Here is a 24,122-nt window from a genome sequence, read left to right on the forward strand (position 1 = left end):
CTTAGAGCAAATCAAATGGTCATTTTATAGTTCTTACAAAACTGACTTGTTTAAACAATATTTTTCGAACGTCTCAACGGTAATTCATAAATGTGTGCCTTCCAAAAAAGTTTTTATCAACAACAAGCAAAAACCAATAAATTATGTTTTCAAAAGTTTTCATGGTGACACGTGTTCATTATAGTTAGCTAATTCCTTGTAGTGAACATTGCTGTAATAGTTTTGGGTCTCTCTCGTATCCATTGCTAACCATTTTGAGTGTATAACTATTTCAAATCCTTATATCCTCGAAAAGCCCAGACCCTAGCAGCATATCAGCCTGGGCACCTGACCATGTTAAATTTCAATTTTACAAGCTATTGACGTTCTTCATTAATTTTTTTAATCCAAAAAATAAATTTACGGTGATTTTAGCAAGCAGTTCGAAGAACAAATTTACTGTTTTTTAAGCAAACACCGCTCTACCAAAAAGGAAAACCAGAAGCACAAAAAAAACATGCAATGGATAGTAAACAAATAGAAGAATACATATTGAAAGAAAAGTTGTTTGACAAATTTGAATTCTCTATAAAGGATAGCAATTACTGAAACAATAAAATTGTATTGTGAAGAAAAATTTCAGAAAAAAAGAAACAACAAAAAATTTAATTTTACAGATTTTTTTAGACCTGACTAACGCCTTTGTGATTTTGCCAGCCGTGATTTCTTAATGTCTTTGTTAAATAAAATCTGGTTTACTAAAATTGATTTTTGTAATTAAAAACTTCACACAACGTTGAATACACAAAATTGTCTGCAACAATATTGAAGCAGAAAAAATCTCGCTATAATAAGTTGCTCCTCGGCGAATGATCTTAGGACCCTTGATGAGCAATTTTTACATACACAATATCAAATAGATATAATATACAGATTATGAGCTTTACAGTATGCAGATGACAATGTTGATCTTGCTTTGACCATAGAAAAATGACTTTTGGAATGAAAATTAAAGAGAAGAAATTAAGAACAAATGAATGCTCCAGTTCTTAGTCTTCTTCATTATTCAGCTACTCTACTCATTGGTATAACTAAAAATCTGACATAATCATTACAGAAACAGATAATTTGCCGTTGACAAAAACAAATGACATTTCATCAGATTTGAATCTGAAACATGAAATAACTCAATTGGTTGTTTTCAAAAGTTGAGAGTAGTCCAGTGTAGTGTTGCTCATCAGAAAGCTCTTCTGTCAAGTGTAAAAGTGACTTGATTCAGCTCTGATCAACTCTGGTGAAGTAGCAGTAGCTCGTGAGTTAACTGTTTCAGACAAAGGAGTTTGTAGGAGAGGCCAATGTTGCAGTCTGTCTACCAGAGCTGTGTCCAGTTTTAGACGCACTGGAGGTATTAGGCAGCTATTCCCGTGAGAAACTGCCAACCAGGTGCTACTTTTTCATTGAGGAGTTCTGTCTTTCCCAGCACTACAAAGGGGTTGCAAAGTTCGAGACTGCAACTGAGTTGGAGAAACATTTTGCCTTGTTTCCAACTGTCGGAATCCAGCAGGTATAGCGAGGAAATATTTTCATTGGGGGTACGGACTTTTACAAGCTGAATAAAATAGTTTTTAACCACGTTCTTCTTTCTATACAATTAGATATATATTTTGGACCGAAATTTAGGCCAAATAGTCATGAGATGCTGCAAAAATCTGTTTGAAAAGTTTCAGGTGGAAAAATTGTTATATTTTTCTTTTTATTGATACTCTGGACGCAGAGAACTTCAATTTATTAGTGCATATGTTAACCTGATATGCCCTGAAATTAGTCAAAAGGTAAGAAAATGGGAACGATTAGCGAGCTTTTGAAAATCAATGGATAAAACACAAATACATAATCTTGTGGATATTATTAATTTATATATGTTTATATATATATATATATATATATATATATATAATATATATATATATATATATATATATATATATAGTATTTTATAGTATTAATATATATATATATATATATATATATATATATATATAATTATATAATATATGTATATATATTAAATATTTTTATAAAAATATATTAATAATATCCACAATTAAAAACTTTGTCCATTGATTTTCAAAAGCTCACTAATCGTTCCCATTTTCTTACCTTTTGAATAACTTCAGGGTATCTAATATTACCATATGCACTATCAAATTGAAGTTCTCTGTGTCCAAAGTATCACTAAAAAATTATAACAGCTTTTCCATCTGAAACTGTTTTAAAACAGATTTTCGAAGCATCTGTCTATTTGGCCTGAAGTTCGGCAAAATTTGACGAAAATTTGCTTTTCAATAGTTTAGTTTACAATTTTCAAAGGAATGTTACTGCATGACCCAACCATTAGCATGACTATGCTATGAAAAAGCAAAATGAGTGAATTAAAAAACGGTGAAATCAGTAATGTTAACTAATGATTCTCAAAACAAATAACGTCAAATTCGATAAAATTGTTAGAGTTGTACATACTCTATAAAAGCATTGTGGAAAACCATGAGAAACAATAAAACCAGAAATCAAATTGACGCACATGAAAAATTGCTCTTTAAAAGCCATAACTTTTGTCCATACACCGTTTTTTCATGTAAAAACGGTTTTGAACTAATCTCTTGCCATAATGAAATTCGCTCTCCGTTATTTTATTACTCCCGCATGACTGAAATAATTACTATAATTTGATTTTTCATCGACAATATACATTTGAAAAAAGGAACAGATCTTGATTTTACAGGATTAGTATAGGTTTTTCCGATTTGGTCTGGAGAAAAAATTCAGTTCCGCATAAATATTCCCCATAACTGTGGAAATTATAGAACTATTTTAAAAAACAGAAGTTGTTAATTATGACAATTTTTGGCTCCGTTTATGTAAGGTTTTCAAAATCTCGCATCATGGGCAATAGAACTATTGACACTATTGCAATGAAATGTCATTGATCAATTAATAATGGATGACAAGTTTCAAAACTACTTTCTTGATTGCTCACTAACTTGTTTTAGTGTAAGGTTGCGTGAACATCATCAAAAAATGATACCACGAAGAAATCTATTGCGTGCAAAACATGTAAAAAGGTAAAATAAAAGGTTTTTTTTCAATAAATTATGACCAATTTGGTGTCCCTAAAAAACGAGCAGCTTTTTAAAAAATTGCAAAATTTGGTATCATCGGGAAGTTCATAATCTAAAGAGTTCGAATTCTATTGGAGGACTCTTTTTCGTCCAAGTCTTTTCCCTTTATTAGTTTTTCTCCGGCCATTCAGAGACAAGTCACTAATCCCATCAAAGTTCTTTCAATGAAAAACTCCAATTACATTCAAATGAGACCCAATCAACTTTTTTCTCTTCGGCGAATCATCGCTCATGGGTTTTATGGCTTCGACACTGTTTTCCTACTTTTCACGAATTGTTGTTTTTCGCCCGCATTTGATGCAATTTGGCAGTCTTATGTCTTTGTTTGGTTATTACAAAAAGCGATTCAATTAGTTATTACAAAAAGCAATTCAACAGGAATAAGCGATTCTTTCTAAAGCATTGAATGCAGACCTAATGGTTGTTAGGAGACAGAAAGTGTTTTTTGGGAAAAAAGAACTTTTACTATTCTTTAAACCCATTCATCAACTTTTGGATTTTAGGGACTTTAATTTCCAATATTGGTTTTTAAAACTTCGATGCCACAAGTTTAGATGATTTTATCTTGTTTTGATTTTTGATTTTTGTTCTTTTTGAAGTCTGGTCACGCTGTGACAATATTGAAAATTGCCTTTGACGTTCATGAGATCTTGATGAGCCCCTGAGCTGAACATAAAAAAGTTATCAGCGAATAGCTTTTAGTTTTAAAGGCTTCGACAGTTTCTTCTAGCACTTCTCGATACAATTCTCTTTTTGCCTGTATCTGTTGTCATTTTAGTAGACCTAATATTAGATCTGAGTGTTTAATGATCTCGTTGGTTTCCAATTGAGGTATAAATTAGCGTTCTTAATGCTTTCCGTTGAAAATTATTGGTTTTAATTTCTCGGAAACTACGAGTTGTCTCTAAAATTTAGTAATTTGTATTAGTTCATAACTGTTGGTTTCAATCAATTTTACCACAAAACTGAAAAATTAAACCAGGGTTTAAAAGAGAATCGATATAAAGCGTCCAACAACTTTTAATGATATTTTTTTCAAATAACTTGACACTTTTTTCCTGCACTTTTATATTTCTCTTTTTTTCTGTAACTGTGTTTCTTTGTGACTAAGAATATTTCTGATTACTGGCAAGTCTGGACAGTTGCCTTTTACGGGTTTAAAGAAATTATTCAATGCCGTCAGTTGATAATTAATGGTTCTGCTGATTTTGATTTCGTTTGTCTTCTGTTGGTTTAATCAGAAAAAAAATTTCAAATGGTCTATTGGTTTTATGTTCCAATCACAAATTGATGTCCTGAATACTGTGCATTTTCTTTCAAACTTTGTAAGGGATTAATTTTTGGGCTTGTTTTTTGCTGTCCGTTAGAATATTCGAGTAAATAACAAGTGCTATTGAATTTCATATGAAACCCAACTGAATGAACATATACAGTCTTTCATTTATATACTCATGGAAATAACAGAATCCATAATAGAAATAATATATCAGTCAGATAATAGTTATGATTTTAATGGCTTCAATACATTCTTTTTCGTATATTGTTTGTAAGTTTTTTCTCTTATCCCTTTCCTGTATTTGCCTTGCAGTAGTTCTAGAGCTTAGACTCAACAGAAAAAGCTCTCATTGTGTTGGTGAAGACCTGAAAGTAAAATTACTTAAAATTTTTTTGTTAAAAGTTAATGTTTATGACTTTTCGGATTATTTGGTTTAATCAGAAAAGAAATATTTTCGATGTACAGCTTTTTGTTTCTTTTTGTCGACTGGTTATGTGGTCTGATTATGGGCAGGTCGCATCTGCTTTGTATTGCAGTTAAGTACAAGTAAAATTGTGTATTTCAGGTCTTGTCTGGTAGTATATTGATTTTGGTACACGGTACTTTTTAAATTAAATTGTGGGCTATCTGTTTTCGTGTAGTTTGTCGATTGTTTTGTCTCGTAGTCTCACTAATGGTAGGCATCATAAGTTCTCTAATGCAGCATGGCATTATTTAATTCAGTTTTTAGTTTTGGTTTGTAACAATTTTTTTCTAGTTGTGTATATTTTTTCTAATCTCTTCATTTGGCAGATAATGAGGTCAAAAATGAGGATGAGTGAGGTCGAAGCATTGTGTGGACGCACATTGCCGAGCCGCCTTGTTTGAAATGTAAAGTTGCACTGGTTTCTTGTTTTTCTAATTTCGAAATTATATGTTATCAAATCTGCATTATGCGCCCATTTTTATGCTTTGATTTGGAAATATATTTTGAAAACATGACTCATAGCTTTCAGAAAATTCAACTAGCTTAAAAATAAATTTAACAATCTTTTCGAATCATAATTAGTTTCAAATATTCAATGATTAATCTCCATCTGTATTTCCACAAACGTGAATAATCTGTATTTCCACAAATGTTTTGCAAGTAAACTTATTACTAAGACATTATTAACTATGCAATGGGCACAGTTTTCTACTGTAAAATAAACGAGATTACTGTAAATCAGCACATAAGCTCGGAATAAATAAATTTGTTCATTCATGTCGTCCTGGTTCTAGGTAGCCGCAATTGTCACTCCCTGGCCAGACCCATTTCTCTTTCGCAAGACGTACGAGCTACTCAAACTGCACCACTTTATAAAAGCCCAAATCCAAATCGAATTCCGACTCCCACAATCCGCAAATTTCAGATTAAGATCCGATCTTCTTTCAAACTTCTCGGAAACTGTCAATTCTGTATCTTCCGTAAGTTTCCAAAACTCAGTTGCGAAAACAGACGATGAAAAATACGTCATTGCTGAGTATGTCAAGAAGGCTCTGGAAGGGTTCGAAAGTGCAAATCGTCGGGTATCTTCTACGCTATTTGATTGGCTGTTTTTCATCGGTCAAAATGCTGAGAAGGTTCTGCTGGAAATTATTTACGGTGAAATAAATTACGCGCCCGTTAGTCAAACGAGCTTTAGCAATGATATTGATCAGTTAATCGGAAACGCAAATTCATCAGAGAATAATCTTGAACCATGTCTGCAGGAATCGGCATCGGAGAGCAAATCCGAAGAAGATATTGATAATAAGAAAGAGGATGTAAAAAACTGTGAACCACCTGATCACTTCGTGAACAAATCGGAAACTGATCTGGCTGCTGATAGCTTGCAAACTTCAACATCTGGTTCCAACGAAACCAATTATGGATCGGACATAAAGAGGGAAACTAAACATGGGGAATTTTCCACTAAGGACGTTGAAGAGCTCAAATCCGAAAACAATAATTCCAATGACACTTCAAACATGGAACCTTCTGATGTTACTTTGAACAATGTCACTGTGGAAGCCTTTGAGAAAATAACGGGAGATAGTAACCAACCAGTAATGGAAAGTTTAACAATTGGTTCAAAGGCTGACAATAATGAGGAGAAGGACGATGATAACCAGGACCAGAATTATGATGTCAATCGCGACATTCATCTCAAGCATTTGGACGACGATCGCGAAGTAGAGAACTCAGCAGTAATGTCTCAGGATCCAGATAATGATACATTAATCACGGAAGAGGAAAACGAGGAAATTTTGAGTCAACTTGACCGGAAGAAAAAGAAGAGTGTAACGTTTAACGAGTTGGTTAATGTAAAGGAAGTTATAATAACAAAGCGGACCAGTTTAGACGGGATAAGTTTGTTCATGGACGACAGTGACGACCATCCTGGTAATTACAAAATTCAAATCTTGCAAGATTTTTGCTATTCATTAGATATATTTGGATGAGCGGCATAGAGATTCTTTCTCAGTTTTTCTCCAATTTAAAATTTTTGAAAAATTGATGGGATTCCATGTGCGCGGTAGCGCAATCCCACGTATAAGTATATGTCCTGGTAATTTTTGGCAAATACTCGCTCTCATTTCGCGGTAGGACATTTAAGAGACTTTCAACCTCATTACCGAGACTTTCGGGAAATTTATAGGGAAATTAGAACGCAACCAAGTTTTTAAAGAAGTTATCAGAACTGAGAGAAAACTACTGAGAGGGTATCGGAGAGCTTAGGAATTGTTGCTAGTAGAGTAGACAAGATATAGCAAACTAAAAGTGCTTGGAGAGATTCGACGACTTTTTGTCCAATAAAAAGAGTTAATTGCTAAGAAAATCTTGTCTGTTCAACAATCTCTTACGAAAGAGACTTGTTTGCGTGTGAACACAAAAAATTTTCAGACTCATTTTTTGATCAATTTTTTTACAAATAAGGCTAAAAGATATAGTCTTTTTAAAAATAAGACCCTTATTTTCTGTTGATAAAATGGAGAGTTGGAAATACCAAAAACATGAAGTAAACTCACTTTTTTCCACAGTTTTGTGGTTAATGAAAATAGCAATCAGATGAAAAAAAACATAAAGCTGTCACAACTTCAATTTTGAAGCTCATAGAGATGACGTATCAGGTCAGAAGTGTCATGTATTGTCAACAGAGAATTAGAGTACTTAATTCCCTATACTAGATATAATTTTGGAGGAGCGATAGCTTGGCTATGTTAGTTATTGTTGGAACACATGAAGGTTTGCACCAGAGATACAACAAAAAACTTGAGATTTAACTGAAACCGGAATAGTTCGGACGGTATAACAACAATACGACTTCAAAAATTTTTACATTGTAAGTTAGATCAGATCACTTATGATTAGATAATTGATATCTGTATGATCAACGTTGACTCAGAAATTTTTAATGCAAATATAATGCTTTGTTGCTAAAAAAATTATTTTTCCTAGATGGAGGATTAAACTATAACTTGGTACAAACGCAAAATTATGATATGGAACTGACACGGAAGTTTCATAAAGCTGTTTCCTTTTACGTTTCAACTATTATTGCTCAATAGGTTTGAAAATTTTAACTGGTGCATGAATTAATAAGCGCCCTAAGACACGCCAGAAACCTTACAAAACCTTTGAATAAAATTTCAGAAATTAAAACTTTTGACGAATGAATAGATGTCACATTCGTCAATGAACAGAATATTCACTAGACTTGGATTACGAGACTTAAAAAGGACCATAAGAAGGCAACATTGTTCTAAACCAGGAATAATTTTAATCAGTTTCAGAAGAAAAACTTTTTCTTCACCAAAAATTTTTGGTTGAACTACAAAACAGATTGTGTATTGTTGAAAAAACTTTCATGACGTAATACAGTTGGCCACGTTACAGACAAAATTTCGTTCGAGCTGTTAAAATTGGTTGAGTTGCCCATGTTGTTGTTGCTTAACAAAACAAACAGCAACTACTCCTGTTAAAACATGAAGAAAAAAACAGTTAGACAAATGTGAAACATTAGAAAGTTCTTACTCGCCAAATATTTTTACTGACCGCGGAAAAAAATAATTTGGAAAAAAGTTCAGAAGTTTAGCTATGATTGCCAGACTAGGTAAAGCTGAACTTTTCTTAAAACTATGGACTTCACACACCAATATTTATCAGTTGAATTCAGATTTTGCTAACAGGGATTTTTACAAAACAAATTAAGATAAACAATTAGATCTTGAATGGGCACAATTGAACCAGCATTTGAAAGAAAATAAAATTGATTTTGATTTACTTGATACTTCAAAACATTATAATATTTCAGAAAAATACGTTCCAGCTGCTCAATAACAGCGATAAAAACTTTAATATCTTTTAAAAATTAATAAAAAATTAACGTACACGGTGCCAAAACCCCTCATATAAATATTGATATTCTGCTAATTTTTCAGAACAAACAAAAGGCTCGGTATTGAGCGTTTGTACATAAAGTTCCGCCACCGCTCTTCTATATTTTCCACTTAATTATCTACCACTTAAACAATCTACCTTGAGGGCCGATGAAACCTCTCATCAGTTTGACTACCAAAAAAGACGGCGATAAAATCAAATAATTACAAATCTTAATAACGACCAAAACTCGTTGTCCAATTTTTTAAAACCATTAACAACCAAATCAAAATCGCATCAGAGAAAACCCATACTAAAGAAAAGTAACTTGTACTTCATTAGAAAAAATATCGGACTTTTTCCATGCAGCTTTTTAACAAGTCGACATGAATTGAGCAAAAGAGCAATAAAAAAATGGGCGAAAATGCAAAAATCACTAATATTTTATGAAACATTGTTGTAACAAGAACAAGGTCCATTCGTAGAAAACAAAACCGTTATAAAGAGCAAACGTTAGTTCAATAGATAAGGGATGTGTCTTTTCCATAGAGATACTGAGCTACGATATAACAGAAATAAGATTGGGAAAGCTCGGAAATCCATAATTTCTTTGAAAAACAATTGTTTTCAGAAGTCATGGCCAACAGAAGCTTTCGATTAAAAAAGTAGACAGTTTTTTTTGCAACTTCGAAGTCTAATTGCGCCTGTTATTAAAGAGACTAAATCATAAGACTATAAAGTAACTTTAAATACGAGCAGGACTAAAAAAACTTCGCGGAACTTTTTATGAAACCACTGTGCTGAAGCCATTACATTTATAAAATATTAACCGTGGGAAAAATATATATCCACTTGTGTTAACTTTAAAAATCTCAATATGACAACAAAAAGAACGCAAAAAATTGAAAAGTATCTAAAACTCACAAAAGTCTTCTGATACAAATTGTCTAAGCGTTCAACCAACAGAAAGTTTATTGTTTGGTTCAACAAAGAGTTAACGAGATCTCTCATTAATGATGCTAAATTACGAACAGATTACAAAATTATAAAAAACGAAAAAAGACAAAAATCAGAAGAAAAAAAGAAGTTGGAGAATAATTTCAATATTTTTGAAAAAAATTTATTTGAAAGTCAGAAAAAATTAAACTATATACTGATATCAGTCATTAAATTCATTTATATATCTATAGTTGGCCATTGATATCTTTTTTTACCCAATATTTGGCATATGACAACAAAAAACTATAACAAAATTCTCCGCAGAGCGATGTCGCAGCCCTTAAAACCATGAGCTATGAAAAGAAAAAATATACATTCAAATACAAATTTTGCAACGTTTTTTCAGTTAAATTGTTAAGTAATGTGACAATTAACAGAGAAACAAAAAGAACAGCAATGATGTGTATTTATGCAAAAAAGACAAGTTTTGTATGAGAACTCCTTTTATCAAAACCGAGGCAGATTTTTTTAAAAATCCGCCACAAAGATTCGTATGATCAAAATCTTGATAAGTTCAAAAAATCACTGAATTTTTCTCAGAACAAATAAACTCAGTGTCATAAGAAACATAAGATAACAACCATATGCAGTGTTGAGATTCACCTTCAAATCCTGAGGAAGCCATTTGGTTCTTTGATTAGTTCGAATTAGTAATCAGACTAAAAAAGAAAAAAGAATAAAGGGAAAGCAAGAATTCAGTTAAAGTTTACTAAAACTCTTCTTCAAAGCCATAACCATTAGGTTCTCTGAAAACAATCTATATCTTCCTTTGGCCGAATTTTTGCGTAAATGGGAGCTGTCATTATTGGAGCCGTGAATTGAAAATTTCGTCAGTAATCAACATTAAAAAATTCAAAGCAAAATATATTTGAAAAAAGGCAGCACCAAAAAAAAGTTCTGATTGTAAAACTCCATTATGAAATCAAACCTATCCCTGATTTTGTTGCACGTCCAACAGACCACCCAATTTTCCCAAATATTTGCGAATTATACCAATTGTTATGTGAAATATTTCAAAAATAAAGAAAACAATGATGCATTCTTTATGATTATCGATTTAAATTCGCAAAAGACAAGCGGAATTTTAATTCCATAAGACTTTTATAGGGTGCCGGATTTCTCTTCTGATGAAAATTGTCTGAATTTTGAGTGTTATCTGAATTTTTAGCCAAAAAAATATGTAGTCAAACAATTCAGCAACGCTCTTCTATATCTAACGGTAACAAAATCACTCTGCCATCAGAATTTTTAGCTTATTTTAAATTATATTATCAAAATGGATCCAAATTTTACAAAAATTACGGAAAATGTGAAAAAAACTGTTCAACATTCACAAAAAATTAAATCTGTTAAAAACGAAAATCGAAAATATCTTTTTAATTCCATATTCTAGGATGCACGTGCTATCTATAGACAGGATAATCAACTAAACAATAGTTTACGATTTTCTGCTCAACAAAAAGTTAATCGCTAGGAAACTGAAGTTAGTGCGATCATAAATAATGTTCTGACTTCTCTTATCCTCGCTCTTTTTGGACCAGCTATGGCACGAATAAAGCACAAACGATAAAACAAAGAACGAAACAAAACCTCGCTAACAGTTCAGAATATGGAGACATTGATGATCAGCATTAAAAGTAAGCATACAGATAGGTAACCTTGTTCTAATCTAAGAAAACCTTTTAAAAATTGAACATCTAACATATTCGTGAATTAGGTTAGTCTGATAAAAAAGTATACCGGATTTGTAATTGTTTCAGAAAGAGCACGCGTAAACAACAAAACGATTTATGGGTTGAAAAATAAGAAAGAGGATGCGATTGCTATGACGTAAGAGCATTTTGTGTTGAAATTAAAACAGTTGCGTCACTTTAAAAACATTTCAAATGTAAACTTAGAAGTTCTTCGACCTCTCGAAATAGACGAAATAAAGAGACAAATAAATTTGTTAAGAAGGTTATATTTAAATTAGAAATCCGAGTTTATGAGCAAAACTTATATTCTTAAGTTATATTTATGATCAAAAGGCATATTTTTAAATTTATGACCAAAGTAAAATCAAATATAAAGTATTTACCAAAAGGAATTGAAAGATCTCTTTTGTTTCTGCCCTAATCCTTTGTAGATAGAGAAATTTACGCCCTGATTTTGGGATTATAAAATAACAAGGCAATAAAGGTTCTAGATGGGGGAGGATGGTCCACGAGTTTTGCATTACTAACACTAATCTTGCAAGTTTGAAACGTTGACGTAATAGACGCAAAAGCGGATGACGAGTTCGAAGTTGCCGACGGCAATGATGATGATGCGCCGGATCAAGAAGAAATCGTGACGTTGCAACTGGAACTTCAAAGCTCGGACCTAGATGAAACTGACAAATTGAAAACAGATCACACCACCGGTACTTCGACTCAAAACCAGGGTCAGAATACAGAAGAACAAAACTCGAGTTTGCAAGAAGAGGATAAAGATGATAACGTTTCCCAGAGCTCTGGGGAAAATATCTTAACAGAGCTGGGTAACGGTCTAAACGCAGCTGCAATTGTCGAGGAACATTTTCGCCAACATGAAACATTAATTTCTGGACATGATCAAGAAGTTGAAAAAGGTGAACAAACTAATGACGTCAATAAATCAGACACAGAAACTGACCAACCGACAAATGTCGAAAATTTAATAGAGAATGTTAACGAAAGCGAACCGAAGTCTGATTATGTAGAAATTGTAAACAGCAACCGTGAAGAAGTAGACAAAGTTCAACCAGGTGAAAAGAAATCACAACCTGATCACGCGAATAAACAATCACAGAGCGAGTTGTCTGCTGTGACAGACGGTTCCCATTACCCAAACTCAGAGTTTGAAGGCTCTAACCTAGAATGGTCCTGGAATGAAAGCGACGATAAATTGGAACAAGCCAATAATTTAGCAAAAGAATTTGTACTAGATTCAACAACAGTTTATAACTTGACCCAGCTTCAGCAGTTACAAAGTAACGTCGCAGGTAAGACCGTAAAGTTACCAATTTATAATTAAATTTTTATGGGGTAATTACGGGGTTTTACGCGGATAAGCAGCGATTATTGAATTAGTACGAAAAATGGAAAAATGGATAATAATTATGAGATGGTATAAATACAATACCAATTCCAATATAATGATCTTACATGCAATTGTTACATGGAAATTATCACTAATAATAATAATAAAAGAAATATTCGATTGTTTCTATTGTTTTAGACATAGCTGTATAAACAATTTTAGGGCTTTATCAGTTATAAAGTTTAAGATTTTAATTCTGAAATTTTACCGATATATCCTTATTTCAGTTAAATGGGAACAAATCTGAGCTTTGGCACGTTTGCCTTCCCTGTTTTTAAAATAATTAGTTTATTTATTAATATTATTATCACTGCTCTACGCATTTAAATTCATTGAGCCGGCCTTCAAAATAAATTTTTTCAACAAATTTTTTCGCTACAATAGCTTGAACAAAAGCTATTCTTTTGTGGTCGCCGTGTATTGTGTGAGCCAAGTAAACAAAAACAAACAAACAATGTACATTGTACAGATTTACAGTATGAAGTAGAGTAACTTTGTCCAGGAATGATGAGTGGAGTTGTTGGACATTCTGGCTCCGCAGTTCAGTATCACCTAAGAGCACTCGAAAACCAGAGGACAATATTCGGATCACAGCACATTCAAGTGGCCGAAACAGAATCAAAGATTGCTGAAATTCTGGAACGTGAACAAAAAACGGAACTGTGTTTGCAGTACTACCAGAAGTCGCTGGACACTTTGAAATCTGGCGAAGAGGAGGGGGAAACAAAAAGCAGGAAAAGTTCACAAGTGGCATTCAAGATTGCGGAATTACAGCTGAACAACTTTGGAAATCACTCTGTGGCATTGGCCTTTTATTTAGGTAAGATACAATTCTAGATGTAATTCTAGTCAATTTAAATGCATAATTCTAGTGTGCAATTCTGCAATCAAAATAATAATGACTTCTGGACCCATTACGCCATAAAACGTACAAGATATTAAGAAAAATTGTTTGATTTTTTCGGGGTTTTCACGGCTCATGTCTTAAGATTAGAATTATAAGCGTGTGTGGAAAACAGCGACAGTAGGGCGAATTTAGTTCAAATTAGAGATAGTTTGGAAATATCCGTCACATTTGTCCACAGTTTGTACTTTTGAGCATACAAAAATTTGGTATATGATTGATAATATAAGTGAACATTAGGAATTTAAGTTTTCGAGATGTTGACCTATGGTTGCAGCATGATTGACAGTGAGAAATGTTAGATGGCCTTATATGGTCAGGAATTAACGAGGGTTGTTTTGGCGATTGAAAATGCTATGTTTGGAGAACCATTGTTTAGACATAGAATCCTCTATATCTATGTAAGGAATAGCTTCACTTAACACGCGCTTCAAAAAGAGTAGCTTCACCTGAGAAATTTAACAAGGAGGCTCGGTAATGTGCGTATGCACATAAAATTCCGACCACGCCCATCCGCATTCTTGACTTAACTGGCTACTATATTACGAAGAGATTGAAAACTTTTAAAAACAAACATCGTTCAGCAAAACAGTAATGGAATACAAAAATCCCACGCTAGAGGGCCGATGAACCTACTAGAAAAGGACAGTAATAAAAGTCAAATAACACATTAATTACGATAAAAAACTCGATGACTATATTCAACAAAATCATAAAATTTAAACTCGCACCAAATAAAACCTAAACAGAACAAATTGACCTATTCTTTATAAGAAAAGATATGGGACCTGTCTTCAATGCGACCGGCTAACAGGTCGACAAAAAAGAGCAAAAAGTGCGAATTTCAAAAATACGTCTTTTTTAAGAACAAATAATATTAAAGTGATTAATATCATTAGATATTACTGAAATCACTGAAATGTTGATTTAAATCTCCATAGGAAGCAATTGAGACCCGTCATTATCCAGTGTACGTCATACGACTACAAAAAGATGAAAAAACACCACCGGAAAAAATAAAAAGTTCAATCAAACTTGCACAAAATGGCAGTGAATCTGTTAAAACCATAAACTCCTCACTAAGAGCTTTAAAACAGGGTCAATTGCGCAATACTTCAAAGTCAAAGTATCCTACAATAAATGTTATAATTTGAAAAGAAAACAAATCTTTTAAAATGTAAAAATATAAAAAATCTCAGTCATTGGAAACGGGTTGCGACCTGTCTTCACAGAGACTAAGCGACAAATCGGCCGAAAAACCATTTAAAAAATGGCGAAATTCAAAAATCAAAAAATGTCTTGTAAACAAATGTTTTCAAAAGTAATAAGAAGCATAAAATTTAAATAAAAAGAGATGAACTAAATTGCAACAACTCAGAAAGTCAATTGGGCCTGTTATGAATGAGACAAAGTCACGAGACTACAAAATAACAATAACGGTATAGAAAATTGAAGTAAACAATGAACAGTATAGAAATCTCGAAAAACTGTCGGAACTAAATAGTCGGAGCCATTATTCAAAACATTTAACAAACAGCAAAAAAGTTTTTGAATCAACAAAAGTAGTTGAGACTTCTTAATAGTGAGACTGAGTTACATGGTAACGAAAATGAAAGCAAAATAAAAACAGTTGGAAAAAATCAGTTATAGAAAAAAATTGTTAATTTGAAAGTCTTTAAAACAATTAGCTACAAACTGAAATTTTCAAAAAAGTTCAGTTAAAATTCCTGGGAAGCATTTGAGACGTATCATTATCAGGTATATGTTGTACAACAACAACAAAAAAAGACAAACATGGGCAAAAACAAAATAAAATCCACCACATTTTGCAAGAGAACACTGTCCCAGCCCAAAAGCATAAACTACTTAACAAAACAATTAATTTAGCCAGAAACGCCTTTTTTCAACGTTGTGTTTTTTGTCAACGTTGTTTTCCTTCTATTGGACCTATCAATAGTTCAATAATTTGAATAGAAACAAAACCAAGACGTAGTATCAAAACCAAGAAACCAATAATTGAATATGAAACCGTTGCAGACATTTTTATAACTCAAAGGAAACGGGTTTCCGCCTGATTTTACATAGACTACAGCAGAAAATGAGATAAATGAAATAAAATAGTGGCATAAGAGAAATTAGATAAGAACTGAAAGCATTGTCAAGGTTCACTTTAACCTCCTAAACAAGCCAATTGGATCATTGATTGGGAAAACTAAGTCATTGGACTAATAAAAATTTAACAAACGGAAGCGAAGCATAAGATGTCCAAAAATTTTTACGAATACAATTGTCAGAGCCTTAAAAATATGACCTTATCTCTGACACTATAATATATGTTTGTTGGGCCTCATTTTTGTAAACAGTGTTTATCAATAATTGAGCTCTGATACAAAATTCTTGTCAGTAATTTACACACAAAAACTATAAATGCGGAAAAGTTTTTAAAAAATTGGACCACGTCCCATTAAATTCTAAAAAATTTTACCTAAGGATCAACGTTGAGGTCAGGATCAGCCCTGATATTTATGCGCGGCTAAGAAACCACTCGATTGTTCAACTGGTTGCGAAATAGATTAATTTTTAACCACCATTTTTCAGTATATCAAAAACAAAAAATGCATTTTGTATAATTATTGGGGCTAAATTTGCAAAAATTGGAGAAAAAGTATGTTTTCAGATAACTCTCAAAGACAGCGGGGTACAACTAGCCCTTGTTTCGATCTTACAAAGAATATTACCGCAGTTTGATTATGAACGCCGTCGTTGGGCCTCCTTTTTTGTAAACAGTTTCTATCAATAATTGAGCCCGGATGTAAAATTTTTGTCAGTAATTTACATCAGAAACTCCAAATGCAAAAGTGGTTTTAAGAAAATGGGCCGCGTCCCATTAAATTCAAAGAAAAATTTTACCGTAAGGATCAATTGTGAGATGAAGATCAGCCCTGATATTGCTGCGCAGCTATGGAACCACTCATTCTTTTAAATGATTGCAAAAAGATCAATTTTTCAACAAAATTTTTCAGTACAGTAAAAACAAAAAAAACTTTATTAAAATTCCAGATGTCTCTTAAAGCCCTCCTAAAGTACAACTAGCCCTCTTTTTGAGCTTACTAAGAATATGACCGCAGTTTTAAGGTGGCTTCTCCAATAGATTTAGAGAACGTGGGCTGAAAATCATATTTGGTCCCAATTTTGACAAAAAAAGTTTGAATTCTGAAAAATTCTATCCAAAAACCTGGACCGAAAATTTCATCAACCCTCCTCTATCTTTATGGATAAAATCAAAAACACGACAGTTAACAATTTAAACAAATTTTCAGCAAAATTGATGAAAATTTTGTTCAAAACAACGGAAAATGTGAATATAAACAACGGAAAATCGCCTAACATTCACATAACTTTAAACCTCGATAACTCCCTGTAAAAAGGGAAAATGAAAAATCTTTAATTCCATATTGTACGCTGGGCGAGCTTTCTAAGGATCGCAGTCAAAACTCTACGATGATTATATCGATCGGCCAAAATTGACTGAACAAAAAAACTCGTTTGAGTATAAAGTTCCTCCCTCCCCAATAAAAAGGGGGTTGAAACTATAACAATATTTCAAAGCATTATGATGTGATATTACTGGCACTCAATGTTATTGAATAGGAAACACGTGATTAAATCATGTACAACAAAAACTCACCTATAATCCATAAGCAAACTTGCTAAAAATTCTCCAAAAATTCTAGGACCCGTTTGTAGCTCGTAATTATTAATAGCCGCAGAGCAATAATTGGGGCTATTATTGACCTTCTCTTCGTTTTTTTTATTTCGTCGTCGCGGTTTTTGTTACGACCATATGACGTCACAACCATTCAAATCTGCTTTTTGTTCATTCGTTCATGCAGTTTCAACTGAATTGCGTGCGTGACGTCATTTTTCGCTCTTAGTGGAGCGAGTTTTCTTGTTCATTCGCGTGATTAAATTTTTGGTCACATTTGACTTTTCTCACTCCCAAAAATGACTTCCTCACTTTGAAATTGAATTTCATTTACTTTAAATCAAAGGGATAAGGTCAGATGGGTATGTGTCACTCTAAATGAAGGTTATTTGAGAGCAGCTAATAGAGGCAGCAAAAACTGAGATTTTTAATCAAAATATAACATATCAGACGAGTTTTTGTGGTCTGTTTTACTGTTTTTTTCAGACTGCAGATCTACGAAGCTATTGCGGCTATTTTCTGGCAATCTGTTTGCTATATTTGTTGTATTGTTTACCATTCACATCGTGCATTTCTTTATTTAATTGTTTTTCCCTGTTCTTATTTGTTTCTTCGAACTTTTTTATCTTAAATAAATGTGGGGGATATTAGGCAATAGCTCAGTTAGGCAAAACCAATTTCTAGCCTGAACTAAAAAGTTCAAAAACTAAAAAAAGTAGCGTGAACTAAAAAGTTCTCAAGTGTTCCTATCAATTGTTTTAATATAATGATTCCTTGCAAAAATACTGTCAATTTGTGAAAATACAGTCAAATACAGTCACCCCCAAAACTCTACGATGATTATATCGATCGGCCAAAATTCACTGAACAAAAAACCCATTTGAGTATAAAGTTCCTCCAAATAAAGACACCTCGACCCAGATCAGAAGACTAATTAAGTTGAGGGGGGGGGGGGGGGGGTTGGTGGGGGGGGGGGGGGTGGCGAGTTTCCCTACCTTAATTACATTTACATGATCGAGACCACTTGTAATTCTGACCCAGTGTCTTTTCGTAAATGAACTTCTGAACTAGGGAGGGCTGCACAGTTGTATAATGTTGAAGTTTCAGACGAGAAAAATTGAGAAGAGTAATTTAGTAAAATTCCTAATTTAGGAAAATAATAGGAAAAAGGGGACAATCGAGAGTAAACAGCTGCAGCGTGAAGCAGTAAGTTTATGTTGAACAATTTATTATTTTCATACTCCGTTTTAACTTGAATAATGTTTACTTGGAAATAACCTTTCAAAGTCCTCGTTGAAGCAACTGCATTTTTATCCCTGCTAGACCAGGATGAACTCTCTCCCTGTTTCTCTCTGTCTCCAGTGGAAAAAAAGTGTCTCTATTTTTTATGGAAGTAATTATGAAGTCTTAGTTCAAATGGTGCCTGTCGAGGCCACAAGCTGCATTGAAAGATTACAACAAAGAATTCACTTTGCAAAACAGAAACAAGAATACGAAAAACGAATCCTGTTGATGTGCTATAAAATTTCCATAACAAAAACAGCTTAACACAGGAGAACAGAACTAAATTGCGCAATATCGTGAAATTTATCATAAAGCAAACAATAGAATCATCCAGTGTTGAAATCATCATTCTTCTCTAATTGATACAAAATATGCAACTGAAAAAAATTAATGAGAAAAATATACAATTAATTAATCAATTTTTAAAAAAATATTCAATTGATAGGTGTCAGCACGATCAACTCAATTTGTATTTAATTGCTCTCGAACGACGTTCGTAGCAATTATTGTAAAAGTGTTGGTCTTTTATATGCAATATTTTTGCTTGACGATTTTGCAATTTTCTAAAACATTCTTTGACTTCTCAAGTGATTTTTTCGCGCTTTCGTTCTTCACTTTTGAGTAATCTCTATTGCTTTCACTCCGAAGTAAAGCTTGTTGCTAAAATAAAAGTGATTGCAGCATATGAACAAGAAGGGCCAGATAGCCGTGTGGGCAGTGCTTCTGGTGAGGGATCGGAATATCAATGGTTCGAATAACAGCATGGTAAACAATTTTTGCACCCATAAAGAAAATTTTATCTAGACTACAGCCCCTGAATTAAATTGCTTCGCCTGTCGTTAGAGAGAAATTCTTCCGACATTAGTCGGTTTATGTTTGTATTTTTAAATGAGGGACTAAGCTTAAAAAAGTCCGCTTCTTAGTTTATGTGGCTAATAATATACTAAAATTATATGATTTATGTCTCCATGGATTTCTTAAATCGAAAATTTTTCGAAATATCCAAGGAAACATGTGAAAATTATCAAGGTAAAAATGGCTTGTTTTGAATTGTTATAAAATTTGAATCTTTATCTGCAATGGTAAATGTTATTAATTATTGTCGCAGTTGATTTTTTAGTTTGGCGCCGTTATATCGTATTTGCAAGCTGTCTTCAAATTCCTTATAGTTCAAGTTCCCTGAGATATCTAATTTGAATAAAGACCTATATTGGAGTTTTTTTGCGATCTCAAAGTTAAAAATATTTTTTTTGAACATATTTTATGCAACGTGTAGTTAGTATTTTCAGAAAGCCTCCTGAAATTACGCAGAAGAACTGCCAAGGAAAAACACTATGTTGTTCAGAATCAACAAAAAAGTTAGTGTTCAGAAGTTCTGCTCTTGTCAGAGCAAGATTAGGGACAAAGCACTTGAAACCGAATGAGCAATTGAAATAATCAGATATTAACTCATATTGTCAAGATTTTAGCAGACAACTTAGATTTTCCCAAAAAAATTAACGTACTTTGTTTCACGAATTTAATTAAAATTTGTGACCATTGTACTCCATAATCGAGTTTAGATCTTCATGTATAGAAAAGAAGAAGATTTAATAGAAGTCAAGATTTTGACCACAATAGAGCAAAAATAGTTTGAGAAATTGATATCAATGAATCTTTCCGTACTTCATATTCTGAATTCTTCCATATGTTCTGAATGATCGTCAAAAACCAGTATCTGCAAAATAATCAGCTCATATGAAAAACTTGTCGCCGTTAACTTATTTTATCGAACTTTCCACCAAAAATTCGTAAAAAGATTAAACGAAATTTGTTTGCAGAAATTTCAATTCAGGAGTAGCAGAAGTGAAATCATTTAATTTTCCAATGGAAACAATGCGATTAAATTAAACTGTTTTTGTTCAATTATACAAAAAATGTTGATTCTAATCATTTTCATTTTCAAATGATTTACAGGATTTCGTATTATCATGTACTCAAGTTACACAGTAAATCAGTAGAATCCACATTTGTTTAATTAAAATCCACAGGTAAATTTGCTCAAAATTCTACACAAATTTTTGTAGCTCGTAATTATTGTTGTATTGTTTACCATTCACATCGCGCATTTCTTTATTTAATCGTTTTCCCCTGTTTTGATCTGTTTCTTGAAACGTTTTTTGACTTAAATAAATGCGCGGGATAATAGGCAAAAGCTCAGTTAGGCAAAACCATTTTTGTAGCCAACTAAATAGTTCTAGCATGAACTAAAAAGTTCAAAAACTAAAAATTTGTAGAGTGAACTAAAAAGATCTCAAGTGTTCCTAGCAATTGTTTTAATATAATGATTCCTTGCGAAAATACAGTCAAACAAAATAAAGCATTTACAGAATATCAGTTCAGACCCATCCCCCAATTTTGCAACTTTTACGGTGAAAAAAGTGGAGAGGAAATGCAAAATTTCTTGCTTTATTCTAAATAAGTTAAAGCTATGGCAAAGAAAAATTTCCAGAAGTGTTGATCTGGTTGTTGGACCTCATTTCAAATGCTGCAAATATTAATGTTGCATTTTTAAATATTTTTGACTGTAATTTTGTAAGCCTCCATCACGCAACATCAATTTCTAGGGACACTTGAGTACAAAATAGACTCAGGTGGATTTTAAGGTACCGTGTTTTAATTGACATTCGCCTGTTTTCCACAAAACTTTAGGTTAAAATTTCTTTATCTTATTTATTTTCCTTATCTTTATCTGTATCTTATTTCTTTATCTTTATCTCATCTTGTCAGCCGAATTTGCTGCAATGATTCAACCGTGCGATCTATCTCTCCCTATAAACAATAAACACGCATCACGTTGCTTTTTCATAACAAAGCACTGATTATATTAAAAACAACAACAATAAACAAATCAGTTTTTTGTTCAGAATCATTGCGTGCAATGGATAGCCTTCATTCTGTATCCGATTCCCAATTAATAGACATCCACCAGAAAATTGGGAATTTATATCTGCGTGAGAAAGAATATCCCAAAGCTCTTTCCCATTTGGAGCTAGCTGACGAGAAGGCACAACAGTTGAAGAGTAAACATGAATCATTACACAACCAAACATTGAAAAAAAATGGCAGTTAAAGTAATCTTTGGGCAGAACTTCGCCTTTCCAACGGTGACATATGGCCTTAATTAATAATCATACACCTTAAAATAATAGGCCAATAACGGTTTTGAATGCGAGCATTAAAATTTGCCGAATTTTACAAAAAATAGTTATGGTCGCTGAAAGTAAGAAATTTTTCAAGACCAACATTTGAAATTCCATTGCTTATTACATTTAACTGATGTAATAGCAAAATCTACGTACAAAACTGCACACATTAAGATGCAGAGGTATACCCAATTCGTCACGGGCAGATATGCCCGACGCGTGTATCTCGTGTTCGTTTTTACTATGTTTATACATTGAAAGTGGAACAATATTGCGGAAAATAGCTACTTTAGCAGAAACCGGCAAAATGGAACGGAATATCGTATCCCGTGTTCGCAAAAGTGTCCTAATTTTAGCCGCGAAATACAAGTACAAACTTATTAACCTATTTTTCGCGCGAGTTGTAACACGCATCCGTTCCATTTATGTATCGATTTTTCGCACGCAATGTAGCTCAATTTCGCATAAAATCCGCAATTAAGCCTAACTTAATTACTACTTATTTAATTAAGCCTAACTTATTACAATTAGTAGTACTTTATTACTACTTTATTTCTACTTATAGTACTTTATTACTACTTATTACTACTTATTAGTACTATTTATTACTACTTATTAAACTCGGCCAGTCCCACATTGATATACAAAGCCTTTGATGTCCGGGGGATTTTTCGGAAAAAAACAGTTTTTGTGGTTGCATGTATTTAAAGCACTTTAGAGCTTTGAAAGCTTTAATTAAACCTTTATTAAAGTTATTATTGCATGCTCAAAATGCGCGCGAATAATAGATACCTAAATTGAGCGGAAACATGCTACAAAATTTGTTACCTACTTTTCGCACCAAATGTTCTTTTATTTCGCAAAATTGGCGGAACCCCTTTTGCGAAAATTAAGATACAAAGGATGTCTCCTAATTTCGTTCATTGTATCTAATTTTCGAGCCAATTTTACTAAGGCGGAAATTTTGGGGTATACCTCTGCATCGTAATGCAAAATTTAGAGACGAAATACAGTTAACAAAAAGTTTAAAATAACCTTGATTTCCTCATTTGGCTGTGTAATGAAGAGAGGAATCGGCCTCTGAGTGGAGATGACTTTGTTCTGGAACAGATAGACAATTGCCTGAAAATGGGTCGGATCTATTTCAAAGCCACGGAGTATACGAAAGCTGAGGAAAAATTGTCACGAGCTTTGACTCTCATGGATTCTGTGAAGAGTGTCGACATTGAGCTTAAAAGTTAGTTTTCATGCTATTTTATCTCAGATTTTAAGGTTTGGGTTATCAAAGTAAATTTGCAAAATTTATATCTTGAAAAAGTGCATCGTTCCGCTGCAAAACTTACTGATGAATTAACTCGTTCGCGTCCAATGAGTACTAAAAACATCTGAAACAGCGGCCGAATTCTGCTTCGGGATTAGGCCATAATTTTGTCACTCAGAACTTCCGGCGTTCATCCAGAACCGCGCGTAGGTTGGAGCTGTTAGGCCAGAATGTCAAAATGATTTTTTTGCAGTGACGTAACCTTGTTCAAAACATGCAACTTGCGCGTTTTAAAATGAGGAAGGTCATTGAAGGTCAACTTCCGGTTATTTATGTAAGGACTTCTGGCATTTTAACTCCTGAAGCTGCAGACTTTTGGCATTTTATTAGGTGCACGTGCGTGTTTCAACATTCATGAATCCCTGTTGGGAAATGGGTACTTGATTTAAACAAATCAAATGTTCGTATCTTGTATGTTCCAATTCCTTTGTTTGGATTGCTGTCGTCAGCTGATTCGGGTTTTTAGAAAAAGGGCAATGGTTTTTCATCGGAGTAATACATTAGTCTTTTTTAGTCAAAGCACCAATGATCACAATATTTCAAATTTTAAAATTATCCAAAAATTTTCCTCAGTTAAATAGTTGATTAATAGCCGCACAGCGATAGCTGAGGCTATTATTGGCCTTCTCTTGGTTTTTTACAATTCAAAGAATTTGAATTGTATTGGGGCGCTGTCTTTTTTTTTTAAGATCTGTTCACACATTTTCAAGATTTTTGAAGTCAAATTGGAGTGGTGATTTTGGTCACGCCGAAACAGGAAATGGAGCGAAAAAGCGAGTGGTTTTGCGGCGTGAATTTTTTTCGCTCTA

General features: G+C 33.1%; 1 protein-coding gene across 1 annotated transcript in view; it reads left to right on the forward strand.

Annotated features, from left to right (window-relative positions):
- LOC142344870 (uncharacterized) overlaps window positions 1–24,122 on the forward strand; it is a 34,864-nt gene that overhangs the window by 3,453 nt on the left and 7,289 nt on the right. Inside the window, exons 2-7 of the mRNA XM_075396905.1 lie at window positions 1,310–1,543; window positions 5,695–6,838; window positions 12,072–12,815; window positions 13,416–13,733; window positions 21,714–21,869; window positions 23,059–23,229. Coding sequence (XP_075253020.1) covers window positions 1,310–1,543; window positions 5,695–6,838; window positions 12,072–12,815; window positions 13,416–13,733; window positions 21,714–21,869; window positions 23,059–23,229 — 2,767 coding nt within the window. The remainder of the gene's footprint in view (window positions 1–1,309; window positions 1,544–5,694; window positions 6,839–12,071; window positions 12,816–13,415; window positions 13,734–21,713; window positions 21,870–23,058; window positions 23,230–24,122) is intronic.

This window comes from Convolutriloba macropyga, chromosome 8, assembly GCF_964194025.1.
Source record: "Convolutriloba macropyga chromosome 8, txConMacr16.3, whole genome shotgun sequence".
Classification (NCBI taxonomy): Eukaryota; Metazoa; Xenacoelomorpha; order Acoela; family Convolutidae; genus Convolutriloba; species Convolutriloba macropyga.